The following is a 16,626-nucleotide window of genomic DNA, read 5'->3' as shown; positions in this document are numbered from 1 at the left end:
GAACAAGATGTAACCGAAAAAAGAAGGTTAAAACATTATTGGGTAGGTACTCAGATTATAAAGTAAACAAAAATATTATAAAATGAATTTCGCAATTCTGACCTTGAATTCGTAATCAGCGACCACGAAAACCCCGTATACCAAAATTTGGTCGGCCATCTTGGATCCGCCATCTCGAATTTTGCAGAATTAACCTCGAGTCCATGATCAGCGACCATGAAAACTCCCGTAGACCAAATTTGACGTGAATGTGTTAATTTTTGAAAATTTGGTCAGCCATCTTGGATCCCCCATCTTGAATTTTACAGAATTGACATCAGATCCGTGACCAGCGATCCCGAAAACCTCCGTATACCAAATTTGGCGCGAATATGATATTTTTTGAAAATTTGTGATACCTGACCCATTTTTTTGAGGTCAGAAAAAGAACCATCAATTCTTACCGCGGATTCCCGTTCGGCGGGGTCTTAACCATATAAATGAACATTTGAATATAGAAAAAAATTTGTTGTATTTTCTTTAGCCCTTTTTCGTTAATTTTTGTATTTTTTACCTTATTTTTTGAGGTTAGGAAATTCCTGTGATGTGATAGCTCAATTCTGACACACTTTTTTGTGTGTGGCTGTGATATTAGCTCCTACTAACTTGGCCAAATTTGAGACAGCAGCTGCTCTTGCAGAATGATTCGTTGATATTTTTTTTAGTGCTCAGAAGCTGCAGATTTCAGCCACAAAGATATAATATTCTTTCCAAACGGTGAATCATTCCATCGAATTTTTTTCCAATCTGTTTGGATTTTTAGTTAAAAACAATATGTCGGTTTTAATGTGACATCCTTTTTTTATCAATTTCTTGTACAGATTGTCAATTGTTTGAAACCACCTTCTGTGGCTTTAGAGAAGATTAAGTTATATTCAATGATACCTGTTAGGTCTACCAGATTATTAGTTTATTTGAAAAATTTAATGCGAGTAGCAAATCCTTCCCCTCCTTTCTATGCCAATTCATGTTCAATATGAAAAAAAAAATGCGCTGCAAACCATTTGGGCTTCATCCCAAATTTGAATCATTCTTTTATACTCACTCATTTAATCTTCATGTAATTTTCTTCGCATGGCATCTAGAGCAAATTCAGTTTAATTCTATATTTTTCGTAAAACATTTCTGGTAACTGTTTTGTTGTGGATTTCCAGATTGTTTCAATTACAGTATCTTTTCTCAATCAATGCGCGCTCCATAGCAAAATTTGGAATGACTATCCATCATTAAATTAACCCAAGACTCTAAAACTAAGTAGACTGCTCAATGTGAAACCCAAGGAAGAACTGATTTATTTCGTAGATCTCTCCTGAATTCGACACTTCGCTTCGACACGCCCATTTTTTGGGTCCAGACGATTCTGTTCTTATCTTACTGGCGGGAACCCTGGATATCGGAACGCTTTGGCATAACTATGCCATGTTAATAGTTATCTAATTAACTGATTTTACATTTATCTAAATAATATTGAGACTAAACTTACAAATAACCCTAGCCTTCCTCTAGTGACTCCGTGTAGCGATACGGGATGGACTAGTCGATCTCATTTGATATATCCTTATAGCTCGGAAAATCCGCCAAAAAAAACAGCTATTTGATCTATTACTTTCTTTTCCAATTACTATCAATTTAAAAATTTGATTTAGTTCTACTTTGGAACCTCTACGCTCTTCTCGTGGTTTCACGCGTTAATAAAAATATCGATTTTTCTCTTTATGCCGTCCCAGCATAGGTTGGCGCCTCCAGGACGCGACAGATGACTGTCACATGGCCCCTACTCTAAGTGAAATTGTTCAAAAAATATTGCTAAATTTCTCCGAAGGACGACGCTAACCTATTTGAGAGCACTTCACTTTCGATAATTTGAGTTGACTGAAATATTTTACTTTTTGGCCCATCCGTTCCGAGAATTAACAATTACTACGCGTCCCGGCTTTTGTTACTATATTTTTTAAAAGTCCATAAGGTTGTTGTATTAAAAACTGTTCTAATATTAAATTAATCACATTTTTCACCTAATTTTCCGACAATACAGGAATATATGGAATTTTGAGATGATACTCTCGTCTCCAACTGAGACAGCTAGTTTCAGTGTATTCCATCCAAACTGGGGCGCCCTGTGCGCTGTTTCATTAATAGTAAAAGCTTGCTACGTTCGGTCATTGTCTATTTTTGATCGTCGCACCTCCATCAAACAGTAAACAAAGCTCTAATTGCATCACAGGCGGGCAAGTTCCCAACTCCTGGACAACTATGACCGCCGTACGTAGCGAAGTCCCGGCTTGTAAACCTGGGAGTCCATTATGTCAAAGCGGCGGCAGCGCTAATTCAGAAACCTCAGTAGTTTCAAATGCTGGGCACAATGACGGTAATATATCTTCATATACGTGTTTTCGTGCACATACTTAATGTATAAGCTTTGTACCGGGTAATAACAAGCCCGGCGCGGCAGAGGGCAGCGGATTTACATTTTCAAAGTGTCAGAAATGTTTATCAAACGAGAGAGGCTTTCCGCGGCGGGTTCTGTTGGGTAACTTGTTGAGGTTGTGTTTGTTCCGAGCGAATTCGACTAGGAACTCCTCCATCCACATAAATGGGAGTTAGAATATCGCTAAATTTTTCCTTTTATTTTACTGTACACTGTAAGAAAGATTGGACTTTTTTTCACTCATATTCACTCAATAATGTATCAATTTCTGTCCAGTGTTCTGTTGAGTGTAATTTTCCTCTATTGGTATGAGTACATCTAAAATTTTATGAGTGAAACTATCAGTTTTAGTTCGAATATTGTTAAAAATGTGTAAAATTATCACAATGCCTAATATTGACTGAAAATGTAATCAATAATTTCACTCAATGGATACACTCCGAACCCATTTGCTTTCACTCATACCGATTTTTTTTATAGTGTAAGAGTTAAAGTCGAACTATAATCAGTTTAGACGCGGTGGACGTTGTCAGATCTCAAAACACGCACCACAAAAAGAGACAATTTGTTAGTTAAACTATTACGGGGGGGTAAGAAAAGTAATAAATGCATTAATGATAAATACCTAATTTGTTATATCTTAAGGTGTCCAATATTATTGGATGCATCTTTGGGTGCAAACGTCAAAATGTCTGGGCTAAAGCATCGAAATGCTTGAAAGTACACCAAAATTAATCTGATTTGCTTTAGGACCATTCAAAAGTATCAGAGTCTCAGAAATAACATCAGATTACATGGAAATCCATAAAAACTGCTTCAGGATGTAACAAATTTGTCATATTCGTTTCAGATTGTATAACAATTATCCGGATTGAAATAGTTTGAATCACCTCTTATAAAAAAGTAGAATACATCAAAATAGTTTCGGAAAAACGCATTGGAAATTTAAAAAAAAAACACCAAATACATGAAAATACTTCGCAAAGTTCAACTATAAGCATTTTAGAGAGAGGGAAGAGTAATATTCAAAATTTAATCATCCTGTAAATGTAGAAACTTTGAAAGATAAATATTTATGGACATATGGCATTATTTTATTTGGACACATTTTTCTTTAGTAGATTTTTTTACTCTCAGTACAAATACTTATTCATTTCATAGAACAAAATTTAGAAATATAATTCGAATCAATGACATGTCGGTATTGCACAATAGATTTAAAAGCAACGAAAAGTGTCCAGTTGCAAACTGAATGCATACCGAACTGACCCTTGCACTATGTCCATCTCGCTCTCTCTCTCTATAAACTGGCGAACGGATTCATACACTGTTCCCGATTCTTCTACCGGTGGTTTAATTCTAATGCTCTCAGCATTTTGTAAAGAATATTTAAACCCCGGAAACTCGGTGAATCGGGGCAGTCAGGAGCCACCTTGAGAGCCAGTCAGGAGCCTCCACTTGACAAGCCCTTGCAGTGTAAGTATTTTATTGTATAATAAACCGTAAAAACTGATTGATTTGTGTGTTTTTCCCTCTCCGCAGCCAAGCGAGTAGCCCGAAGCAATAATCTTTTTTTTGAACAATTAATTTTAGTATTTTAAACGGCAGACGTGACAATATCTGAAATTATTTGGAAATAGGAAAATTTCTTATAAATACCTCAAGGGGTCAAGGTTATTAACCCACTGTCGAAGGTCAGTGACAGAAGAATCTTCAGACCCTTAGGATCATCGGGGCCATTGACCTTTGGGATTCGGTGTCACTGATCTTTGGCACTTGGGGTAATTGACACGTTGGCACCCGGGATCATTGACCTTTAACCTCCGTAGATTAACCTTTAGCTTTTCTCTTAGTGATTTAGATAAGTTTTTAAGTTAGTCCAGATATTTCAAAGTATTTCCAGGTATTTTGAAGCTTTTGGGGGGTATTTCTATAGTAGGATCGTAATCGATGCAAAGTAGAGCAAAAAGTTGTCGGTCTTTTATCAAAGGAAAATCGTGTCATCATTTTTAGGAGGCGTAAGATGAACCATTTCAAATTTAAAATGAAATTCAATGTTAAATCTAAAATACCGCTGCATACGCACTGTGTTCTGGTAGTAGCTGTAGTCGCCCAGGTTCATCGAGTGTACGAAGTGGTCGGTTATACGTCAAATACCAACCTGGCGAGCTTGATCATAAAACAGAGAGCGCCTCCAAAAAATAAATAAACAACAGTGGCGCGTACAGAGGTAAAATGTAGTATATATGTGGAATTTAAACAACAAATTGGATTCATAATAAATTACATTTAAAATAAATAGTTTATGAGAATAAAGAAATTTTTATAGGAACAAGGGTGCCAGACGTGAACTGATCCCTTCGTCCCTTCATAATGTATAAAGAAATTATTCGATTTCTAAAGCCCTTAAAAGCGTACTGCATTGGTTCCCTTGACAGGCAATGATTTATTACTTTGCATCGAATATGATCATACTATACAAATTTAGTGTTATTGGAAGTTCTTGGCGTATTTTTATTGCTATTTTGAAGTATTTTGTCGTTCTTTGCTGTTTTTTACTTCAATTCACAGCAAATCTGAAGAATATATAAGCTGGTTGCGATTTTTTATGTTATAAAGGTTTTTCACTTGTTTTAATGAAATCGAAATTTTTAAACTCTTAAGGATTTTTTTTATTTTCATATTTTTTTAAAATATCAATACGTATTCTTAATTCGTAAGAAACGATTTTCCTGGTGGAATGTCTTTTTAACAAGTAAAGTGCCATTTCTGTTCTGTTAGACACGACAAAATGTCATTGAAAAATGTTTCTCAATAAAAAATTTAATATGCATAGATTTTAATGTTCTATGCCTGCTAAGAAAAATCTGAACATTTTGTCATATCTCATACAGAAATGACACTTTACTGGTGAAAAAAAAATTATATGTGTCTAAGGTTCTGTGGTAAGAGACCTTTTAAGAGGTGAAAACACTACAGTTTGTCTTAGTATCTAATACATTGGACATATTTCCACTTCTATTTTATAGTTTTCAAATTTTCTTGTCATCGAATGTCAAAAATTTATTACACGTGACAAATGCAAAGCCAGCGTTTAGATTTATGCATTTTATACAAAACTAGTAGGTATTCTTGAGTATACAAATATATTCAAAGAATAAGTAAATAACTATTATATACAGGGTGTTAATAGAAATATTTGAAGAGTAAATAAATTGAGATATGGAAGAGTTTTTACTATTTTGTTTGTATCTACTGACTTATCACATTGATCTTATGAAAACAGTTTTAGAACCACTGACTCCACCGATAATTCTGCCTCTGTTTACAAGTGGTGCAACATGCCTATTTAGAATTTGTTGTACATAAAGATGTGCAATTAACTGGCAGTTTTCAACATTAATTTATTTATTAAGGTACACTGTCATTTAACAGAAGAAAAACACAATAAAAAATAAGCATATACAAAAATAAATGATTTCACTTAAACATTTGTACGTTAATTCACATTAATAATAATACAATATAACTTACATCCTCAAATGTTCACCTCTTTTTGTACAGTATGTAATTCGGGTACGATTCCAGTGGTCCTCAATAAGTTTTAACAGTTCCGATTATTATTATTTTGCAGTTCATAGGTATTTATTGAAAATGCTTATTATTAATGCATTCTACCGATCACTATAAAATTCTATACAAGCTTGCAAATACCCATATTGTTTTTCTCGTATTCACTAGTCCCCTGCTGTAAGATGACACCGAACATTTTTCTCTGTCTTCCATTCGCCTGATAACTCTACAAACAAGTCTTCGGTAACGACCAAACGCAAATAGGGAATTTACGCGAATAACAGGCCCCTTTGAGACCAATGAAGCAGCGCCGCCGCTGGGGGGCGAAGGGGCAGCCGGCTTTATACTTTAATTGCTGGAATACAAATGATTTACTTTAAAAACAGGAACCGGCCAAAACGGCAATAAAAAAGCCATCCCGCCGGAATCATTGTTACACACCCCGACGCCTCCCGCCGCCCGCGACCTTTTTAAATTCACTTCCACGTGAAAATTTAATTTATCTCAAAACAATCCTAACAAAGGGAATGCAGGCGGGTCGGTTCAATTTATGCTGTTAAATGAAAGCAATTTTCTTTTTTCTTACCGCCGAGCGCGTATCTGCGAAACTCGAGCCCCGCTTATTGAAATGTTTGTTTTTTAAGTCCTTTGTATTTTTCAGGGGTGGGGAGAGGGGGTCGGGCGCAGGGCGCGCTGTTTGCTTTACGAGTAAGAAATATTCAATCCTTCCAGAGAGAGCCCTCGCGCCGGCGATTTGGGTCGTGTTGAGAACTAGATGTACGTTTGATGGTATTTCTCAAATGGGTAACATAAAAATAACAAAAAGTGCAGGGAAAAGAGAACATCACAGTGGATTCAAAGAGAGAGAGAGAGAGGAAGAGAGGGAGATGAAAGCTATGGATGATCGTATTTATTTTTATTTTATTTCGGAGATGTTTGTTTAAAAAGAAACGTGACATTTTCAAGGGTTGTACAACAGGCACTTGCTAGCCATCTCGAAATTTCCGTTGAATGCTGAAAATATTCGTTCGTACTTTCTGTTTTCTTTTTTAAGTATGTCAGTGTCCTAAAGGTATCAGCAACAGCTGTAATCAGACGTACGTAGTTAAGGCAATTTAATTATTTAATTATTTTCTTTTGTCTTAAAAAATATATCTTAAAGTAGAAGATCTGCCGATTATTATGCTTTTTTAGAATTAAACTCTGTTCAGTAGTTTTTGAGAAAAAAAAATCCGAAAGTTTGTCGATTTTGTCACTTTTTTCACATTAAATTGTAAATATCTCGGAAACGAAGCATTTTTCGAATTTTTGTCAAAGAACAAAAAGTGTTTATTTTGGTCCATTTTACAATAAAAAAAACAATTGACTAACCACGGTGAAAAATATAAAAAAAATATGTAAATTACCAGAAAAATACACTATAAAATAAAAAAAGTTTCATGCTGTAGGTTTTTGTATTAAAAATTTAGTCGGTTACACTCATTTAGAAGCATCTTTTTAGGGGTGAACCGCTCGCCTATTATGGGTGAGACATAACATGTATCTGATGACTCTTCTGATGAATAATCTCAGCTAAATATTGGAGGTTCAGTCATGGAGCTGTGGAGTAGTTGTTTCACAAAATATCATTAGATACAATAGCAATTAATTTAATCAGTAGGTGGAAAACAGAAAATAATTTGGTTCTGTTAGATTAAATAATAAAACAAGGAAACTGAAAAAATTTCTTAAGTGATATTTTCTTTTAAATCAAGGAACACAAATTAACAAAAAAAATTGATGATATAATATTATAGGCAGTAATGAATCTAGTAGAAGTGGAATATTACAAATTTTCCAACAAAAAACAGTATTAAAGAAGTAGTATAAAGACAAAAAAATGAGGATGGTGAACAAAAAATAATAATTGTGAAATACACTCATAAGTTTTGATATTAGTAACAGTACCATCAAAGAAATGAAAGAAATTGTTATATAAAAAAGAGGAAGGTTATACAAGGTGTACGCACATGAATATCTTGTCATCAGGGAAGCCCAATCCCAAAATAACCCTACGAAAGTTGTTGGGTTCGGAAGGTGATATCGGATGGTGACCTTCAATTTGACCTTGGCCTTGACCTTCAAGGTCATTTGAAGGTCAAAAATAATTTTTTTAATGGCAACTTTTATTTTTGACCCCGGATTCGAAAAGGGCGCAAAATTTTAGGATAGGTAAGACTTATCTTTTGGATGACCTTTAAAGGTTATTTCAAGGACAAAATATTTTAAATTACTCACCCGAATGTCTCGTCAGGGGAGCAACCATTCCAAAAATATCCCTTACGAAAATAGTTGGGTTCGAAGGGGATATCGGATGGTGACCTTCAATTTGACCTTGACCTTTAAGGCCAGTTGGAGGTAAAATGTATTTTTTTAAATAGGAACCTCTATTTTTGACCCCGGATTCAGAAAGAGAGCAAAATTTTACGTTTAGACATGTACTTGAGGCTCTTCTTCTTCGTCACGGTTAAATTGAAAGACACCACCCGATGTCCCCCTCCGAACACTACAAATTTCGTAAGGGTTATTTTTGGATTGGTGGCTCCTCTGACAAGATATTCAGATGAGTAATTTAAAATATTTTGTCCTTGAAATAACCTTTAAAGGTCATTCCAAACAAGAGCCTATCTAATTGTAAAATTGTGCGCTCTTTCCTAATCCGAGGTCAAAAATAGAGGTTTCATTTTAAAAATTAAACTTCACCTTCAAATTACCTTCAATGTTTAGGGGGTAATTGAAGGTCACCATTCGAACCCAACAACTTTCCTGAAGGTTATTTTCGGATTGGTGGCTTCTCTGACGAGACATTCAGGTGCATAATTTACAGTACATTAGAGCCCAGAAAGAAGAGTTGTTGGTACAGTGAATACCTACCCGCTTCCATACTTCCATAATTTGCATCAGTTATATTTTTTTGCCCCATCACTGCTACATTGCCTGGAATGAGACACGTCATTTACAGCAAAAAGTGAATGAACAAAAAATGTAGGTATATTTTTAGCAGCCATTTCCTATCTGCCCCATTCCTCGGATTCCTTCGATAACGCCAAATTAATAGCCCTCCCAGCTTTTCTTTGCATGGCAAGACGTCATTGTGAAAAGTTGACACGAAACCAAAACTATTTCGCCATAAATTTCAATGTATGACTTTGAGAATATTTATTGGCAATATATCACGATCGTCTGCGAACTGCTTTAGACATTCGAGTTTCCCGTATGATCCGATTATAATCGGATAAGATTTAGACATCGTTTTTAGGAAAACCACATAATAAACGAGACATTATCTAGATTGAACGTAAAAGTGATCTCCCCGAACTGCCGAAAATCAAGAACCACCCGTATCATCCCCCTCTCGCCCTGTGATTAATGTCCCGAAAGTATTTCAGCGGCCATTTATATTTACGACCGCACAATTACCGCTGGAAAATAAATAAATAGAACTAAAAACTGTCATAAATACTTTGCGGCGATGCCAGACAAAACGTATCAGCGAGGGGAAACTTCTCTAATAACCTATCGATCTGTTCCCATAATCCCTAATGGCCCCTAAACAAAAACTAGCTGCTCGCTACAAATTAGTTCGTTGCGGAGTTTTCTCCGGCATGATTCTGCATTTTTATTACATTAACGGTACCTTGCGACCTGGTTTTGGGCGAAATTAGGCTAAGAATATAACATAAGACAATTACGTTATGGACTTTGCTATTCTCACCTATACTCTGTTTGGAAATGAAAGAGAGTAATAAAACCCCCAGATAACAACTGGCCATGGGCGTGCTAATATTTCGTTTCAGGTAATTATTGGGTAACACTAATGCTAACAGGTAATGGGTGTACATTAGTATATTTTACTGGATACATCATAAGGCAGGAGCCAGTGTATTGTGACAGATCAATCCAGTCTTAGATCTGAATATGCGAAGACGTGCTAGTGCAGTGGAGTAAAATTCGACTTGTGTTTAGTGACTAAAGTACACTCATTTTATTTTAAAAAAGAAATACCAATGCTAAACAAAATTTTAAGTCAACTTTCAGAGGACAACGATTTGCCAAAAATAGTAGAAGCAAATTATGGACCGTCTTACGAGAGTTGAATTTTTGCTGGGAAAAGCAGAACAGGAAGTCAGTTCTTATCGATAAAGATGAAATTATTTGTTGGCGAAGATCCTACTTAAGATCAATTAGAAAATTCCGTGACGAAGGGAGGAATATTTATTATCTAGACGAAACTTGGGTCAACGAGGGATATACTGTAACAAAAGTATGGCAAGATAAAAATGTAAAAAGTTTTAGACAAGCATTTTTGGATGGACTTTCAACAGGGTTCAAGGCACTTTCAGGTAAAGGGCGAAGATTAATAGTGACACATATAGGTAGTGCCAGTGGTTTTGTAGATGTCAGGTGACTATCACGAAGACATGAACGCAGATGTTTTCGAAGAGTATTTTACACATATGTTGGATCTTATTCCTCCGGGGTCTGTAATTGTCATGGATAATGCCAGTTACCATTCACGGCAGACCGAGCGGATGCCTACGACTGCTTGGAGGAAAGCCGATATAATTCAATGGTTATCCGGAAAAAACATTTCTTTTGAAACAAATATGGTGAAAAAGGAACTTTTGACACTTGTCAATCTTAATAAAGATCAGAAAAAATATGTTATCGTTGAAATGGTAACAAATCGCCAAATAACGGTACTTCGGTTACCACCTTATCACTGTGAACTTAACCCAATCGAATTAGTCTGGGCGCAGGTAAAATGAGATGTAGCGCGAAATAATACGACGTTTAAATTAAGTGACGTGAAAATTTTGTTAAAAAAATCCTTGGAACGAGTAACTGCAGATAACTGGCAAAGATGTATACATCATGTACAAAAAGAAGAGGAGAAAATGTGGGAACTCGATAATTTAATTGACGTTACTGTGGAACCTATCGTTATCAATCTAGGAGACGAAGATAATTCATCAGAATATTCAGAGGATGAATTTTAATATACCTACTTTTTTATTTTCTTTATTGTGTACATTTATACAACACTACATTTACTCACCATAATTTGAATTTTCAAAATACATATATTTTTGTGTGGAATAAAAGTCTATTCATTAAATTTAAATAAATATTTTGATAATATAGAATAATTTTATTTTAATTACTAAAAACCCTCTTAACCCGGTTATGATGCTTAAAGTAGCCTCATGTTTTGAAATGCTGTTTTTATATTGTTTACTTATAAGAGAAATGGACCGAGAAATTGAAGCGGCATAGACAAAGACGGATTGTCGGGAATTAAATTTTAACTACCTGCTACAATTTAGTACAGTTCGATTTTGTTAAAAGTAGACCTCATCTATACGGAAAATACATAATATAAAAATATTGAATATAAGCACCAGTACTACATTTATTTACGATTTGCATACATAATTAGCTTTTATTACTCTCTTTCATTTCTAAACAGACCATAGATTGTAAAGTTTTAGTGCTTGCGCGTGACGTCATGTTAGTGAATTGAGATAAATGCAAAATGTGCAACGTCTCATAATTGAGGTGCATATTGCAGGTTCAATTATGAATACCAAAAAATACTACACAGCGGAATGATAAAGAGAAAATTCATAACTTTTATACTGATTGATTAAAAAAATACGCCTAGACAGGTCGATTTTGTTCTCGGGAGGGACATGATTCAGTTGCATACAGGATGACCCAGAAAAACTGGATGGCCAATAAATTTGTTTTTTTCTTATGGAACACCCTCCATATTTTTTCATATTCCGGTAAAGCTTTCTCTTACGAATATAGTGATATGAGGTGACATGGGTCTATCTCAAATAACAAGCGAGATATTACGAGAAAATGACATTTATTTCAAAAAATTATTTAATGTCATTTTATTTTATTTAATTATTATTATTTATTTTATTTTTATTTATTGTTTTCTGGGTCACTCTGTATACAAATGAATCATCTTAAAAGCTGCCCCTCCCGAGAACAAAATCGACCTGTCTCGTCGTTTTTTCAAAAATCACTCTGTATAAATGTTATGAATTTTGTTCCAAACTTCATCATGCTGTATAATATTTAATATGGCTCTTACATTCGAATTACAAACAGGTTTCTTAAAAGACATCGTATTCAAAATTACTAGTTGTGGAAATATCTAAATTAATTAAATAATATAACTGTTGAACATTAATTAAGTAACACCATTATATGAAGAAATTAATCAGATTTATCTTTTATGAAACCAAAATGCAAACAAAAATCGATGTAATTTTAAAGCAACAAGTTTTAAAAACCACCGCGAAATAAACAAAACCAATACAATATTCATCTAAATTCACACTTTACTTTTGTTTCTTTGCAATCAAATAAAGTGTCAGTTGTTTTATAGGGAATAAAGTTACATATCAAAATTCCTGTCAAACCATTTCTTGTTGCTCTTTGTACGTCGTTCTCCATAGCCCTTGAAAGTAGCAAGGTATTATAACATGTATTAATGTTATTCAATAAACCCTAAATTGGTATACTTGTGCATGTCATGGTTTATTTACGTAATTCCTGCAGGTGCAAGAAGCCGATGCTCCCCACACATATGTGCAGATTGTTTCTACATTTATGTGTGTAATAACTCGGTATATGATTTATATTGTCATGCTTTAATAACAACTGTTTTGGTCCTACACATCAGGATTTTTTGTAAATCGTTATTTTACATGTATATGTATTTCTTGAAAAGTCTTTAATGGTGGATTCCAGGTCCCTAACGCCAAATCACTAAACTCGAAACCCCCTAATTTCAATCTTCATATCTTCATAACATCATAACCATAATACCATAAGCCTGAGAACCACAGTGTAGTACGAGAAGGCTTGTATCTAATAACGATCTTGATGGGTTCAAAAACCTTGAAACGGGGTACTTGGTAATGATCCTTCAACCGTATATTAAAAACCACCATAACCTCATGAACCTTATAATCCTGTAAAGCAAAGAACAGAGTGAACAGGACAAAGATATTCAAATGATCGCGATATTTATGGTTGAATAATCGTGAAACCAATACCTACTCAAATACTGGAACATATATTTATCATTTTAACAAATATTTATTAGTCTACAATTTTATATTACATTGTATATAACATTAGAAATAAAGGACTACGAAACCAATGCCATATAGCAAACGACTAATTTTTCATTCGTAAAAGAAACTCTAAACTTATCTGATGAAGTTTAAGTGTTGATGGTAAAGTTTACTCTTGCAGCGATATGAAACTTGGTAGTTCTTCTAGTTCTCTACACGTAAAAGTGGTATTAATAAAGTGCACCGTACATATGAGACACTTTATCATTTAGATGGCAGCAATATGAACATTTAAGTTTACTGTTTCGCCTGATTTTTTTATTGCTTCGGAGAAAACTGAGAGTTATGGCCAGGATTTTCGTTGCCCCGCCACATCCGAACTGAAATAATACCCGGTCTAAATGAAGCATATTGGGTCAAACATTCAGAAATAATTTTAATAACATTAAGTGAAATATATGAATATAACATTTTCAACATTATTTCAAATACTTTTAATTATATTCCTTTTAATAATTGATGATTTTTTTATTAAATTCTTGAATGTTTTTGTTATCCCTTTTAGGTGTCGAGTAACCAAGGGCTGCTATCCCACTTCGTCAATCTTCAAATCGTGGTACCCGAGGCGACCATCCAAGGGACTAGATCGGGAGAACACCATGTAGATATCGGCAGTATCATCGACCTCGTTTGCATAATTGAAAAGGTAAGTTTCCGATAAACGCATAATCTCAAGCAAAACTATTGAATATGAAAATACAAATATTAATGAAACAAAACTTAATGTGTTAACAAACTTAAAGAGGACTAAAAAGAGATACTATCGACTACTCATATACAGGTTCGGAAAGTCCCCATGGTTCATCGGCCATTACGTGAGAGCGATAAAGAAAGTCATAGAAATCCGTGCGATAGAGAAAGATGGCTATAATAAAAGTGTCTAATAGTTACCGCCCATTTCGCCCTTCCATAAATAAGAAGTGGATCTTATTCGTATTCGTAAAATAAGCACACAATGGCAATTTAATTTTCAATATGTGGTATTGTGATTCTGATTAATGTAACAATGTATTACTAGAAAATAAAAGCTTTGCCTTGCGGCAGGTCTTGCAATTTGTTTTCTATTTGATTTTCAAGAAAATGCAGGTATCTTTCCCCAGCCAAAGCACCTTCATAAAATAGTGGGCAAATGATTTTATTTCTCAATATACTGTACCAAACATTAAACGATGTGTGTCCTTGATTTGGAATTTCCCTATTATAGTGAGGATTTTCATTAGGTATGAATATTTTTTCTATTATAAATGCCAGCTGTTGTAAAAGTCGCCTCATCAGTCCATAAAATCTTTTCAGAATAGTTTAGGTCGTCATTTTTCAAGCGCAGCATTTCTCTGCAGTAGTCTAATGACTGAATTTTTTGATTTTGGGTGAGTTTTTGGACCAGCATAGTTTTACAGGGGTGGTGATATTTATATTTATGTAACGTTCTAATAATTTTACTTTAGCTTAGTTCTAACTGTCTTGAAGCATTTACTGTGGACTCTTATGGTCTTTCTACAATAATTTAATATTTGAATTGACTATGGTAAACCTCGAATGAATATTTGCTTACCTTGAAAATATAGTAATATAGTTAGTTCTAATAATTCTTCATTTGCAATAATTCTTCGTTTCTGTCTTCCAGGAAATTTTGTTTCCCGGGATGCCAATGAACATACTTGCCGCGCGCTGCATTCACATTATTATTATTCTTGTAAAATAAACGAATAACAAATTTTTCGTTGTTAAAATAATTTGTTATAGGAAATAAATTATTGATGATAAATAAACTTCTGTCAAAGTCAGACATAAATGTCTCTCCTGTTTTGTCAAAAATAGTTTTAAACTGAACACAGTAACATATTATATATTTTTGAAAAGAGAAAAATTTAACGAAGGGTGTTCCATTTATTCTTTAATTTAGTGATTTCCATTATTCAATTGTTTTATCTAATACTGTATTATAAAAATTCATAAAAAAGCTAAAACTATTGTATTAAAAACTTATTTTTTTGTAATTTCAATAATAAACTCATAATAAGTTGTCAGATTACAGTGACTAACCCTGTACATACAATCATGAGAGTGCTGCAATTCCAGCCACATTTCTTGTAAAGATAACCCATATTAAAGTTGCTGCAGAAGCTGGAAAAGCGTAACAAATTTCTGGCGCCCAACGTAGGGGTCGAATCCGCTACCCTGAAATTAAGAGTCTCGTGCTCTACTACTCATTTATTTAACTTTAGTTGCTCTTGGTTGGTAATTATTTATTTTTCATGTATAAAATTGCAAATTGTTTACCAGGCTATTTCTATCAATTATTACAAAGTGCTCGGCGTAGTCTTACGTCTACAATTTCTATTTAATATTTGGCCACTTAATATTCTTATTTACATTACGATGAACAAAATGTGATTAAAATCTACGCCACCTACACAATCTACCATCAAAATATGACAAAACAGAACACTTTCCACACATAACAGCCAACGTTTCTAGGAACTAAATTATTTACAAGGAAAATAAATTCAGCCAGGGCTGTATCGGGCACAAACAACTTCAACGGAACACTTTCGCTAATGACACCTGAATTATTAAAGCCTTGGGACTCGCCCTATTGATCAGGAGCAGCCTACACAATGAAACATTTTTTTTGTCATCCGTCACTGAATAAACCGAGAAAGCGACTCGATGAATCGACACCTTAATAGGGTTATTTTCGTGACATCGACCGGCCCTTTAACGGCAATCAGAAGACACACAAAAATTACCGACCCTTTCTTGGAGAATTAGACATGGCCTTTGTTGGAGGCAGCCGTCTGTCATTGACGAGAATCGGCGAATGGGCAATCAGACGTATCGCCTCTTTTTTTGGTGGCTAGACTGTTATTGTATTTGTGAAGTGTTGCAAAGCAAGTAAGAAATTCACATAAAATAAAATAAGTAGGTACTTAATTTTTTTTAGCTAATTACAGAAATATTCAGACTTGATAACAAGAATTTTTAAATCAACATAAAAGAGTTGATTTCTGAAGGTTATACAGTATAATATAATTAATTTGTTAGAATTATACAGTACAAAACTCAAAAAAGATTAATAATAACTTGAATAAAGGGAGGGTCAATTAGGCCCCTTTCAATTTTGGCCAAAAAAAGACAAAAATTTTATTTTATTACTTATGTCCAATAACTAATCGATTCCCCCCTCCTTCCTAGTCAGGATCAAGGTCAATTAGAGGTCAGATTGAGAAAAAGTGAATTAAATCAAAGGACCTCGCAGATTAGGTTTTTTGGGTCGCTGAGTCCGAATTGGAGGTTAGTTTATCTGTATCAGGCCAATTTAAGGTTGTTTCTAGGTCATCTCAAGGTCAAATTGAGCAAAAGCAGTCCAATCAAGTCCAACCATCT

The 16,626-nt window shown here is 34.3% G+C and overlaps 1 protein-coding gene across 1 annotated transcript in view; it reads left to right on the top strand.

Annotated features, from left to right (window-relative positions):
• Window positions 1-16,626, top strand: part of LOC108907137 (neurotrimin-like) — a 161,744-nt gene that overhangs the window by 124,953 nt on the left and 20,165 nt on the right. The window contains exon 4 of the mRNA XM_018710680.1: window positions 13,745-13,885. Within this exon, the coding sequence (XP_018566196.1) occupies window positions 13,745-13,885 (141 nt within the window). The remainder of the gene's footprint in view (window positions 1-13,744; window positions 13,886-16,626) is intronic.

Source organism: Anoplophora glabripennis, unplaced genomic scaffold (assembly GCF_000390285.2).
Source record: "Anoplophora glabripennis isolate ALB-LARVAE unplaced genomic scaffold, Agla_2.0 scaffold310, whole genome shotgun sequence".
Taxonomy (NCBI): Eukaryota; Metazoa; Arthropoda; class Insecta; order Coleoptera; family Cerambycidae; genus Anoplophora; species Anoplophora glabripennis.
This window is presented reverse-complemented; position numbering and strand designations above follow the sequence as displayed.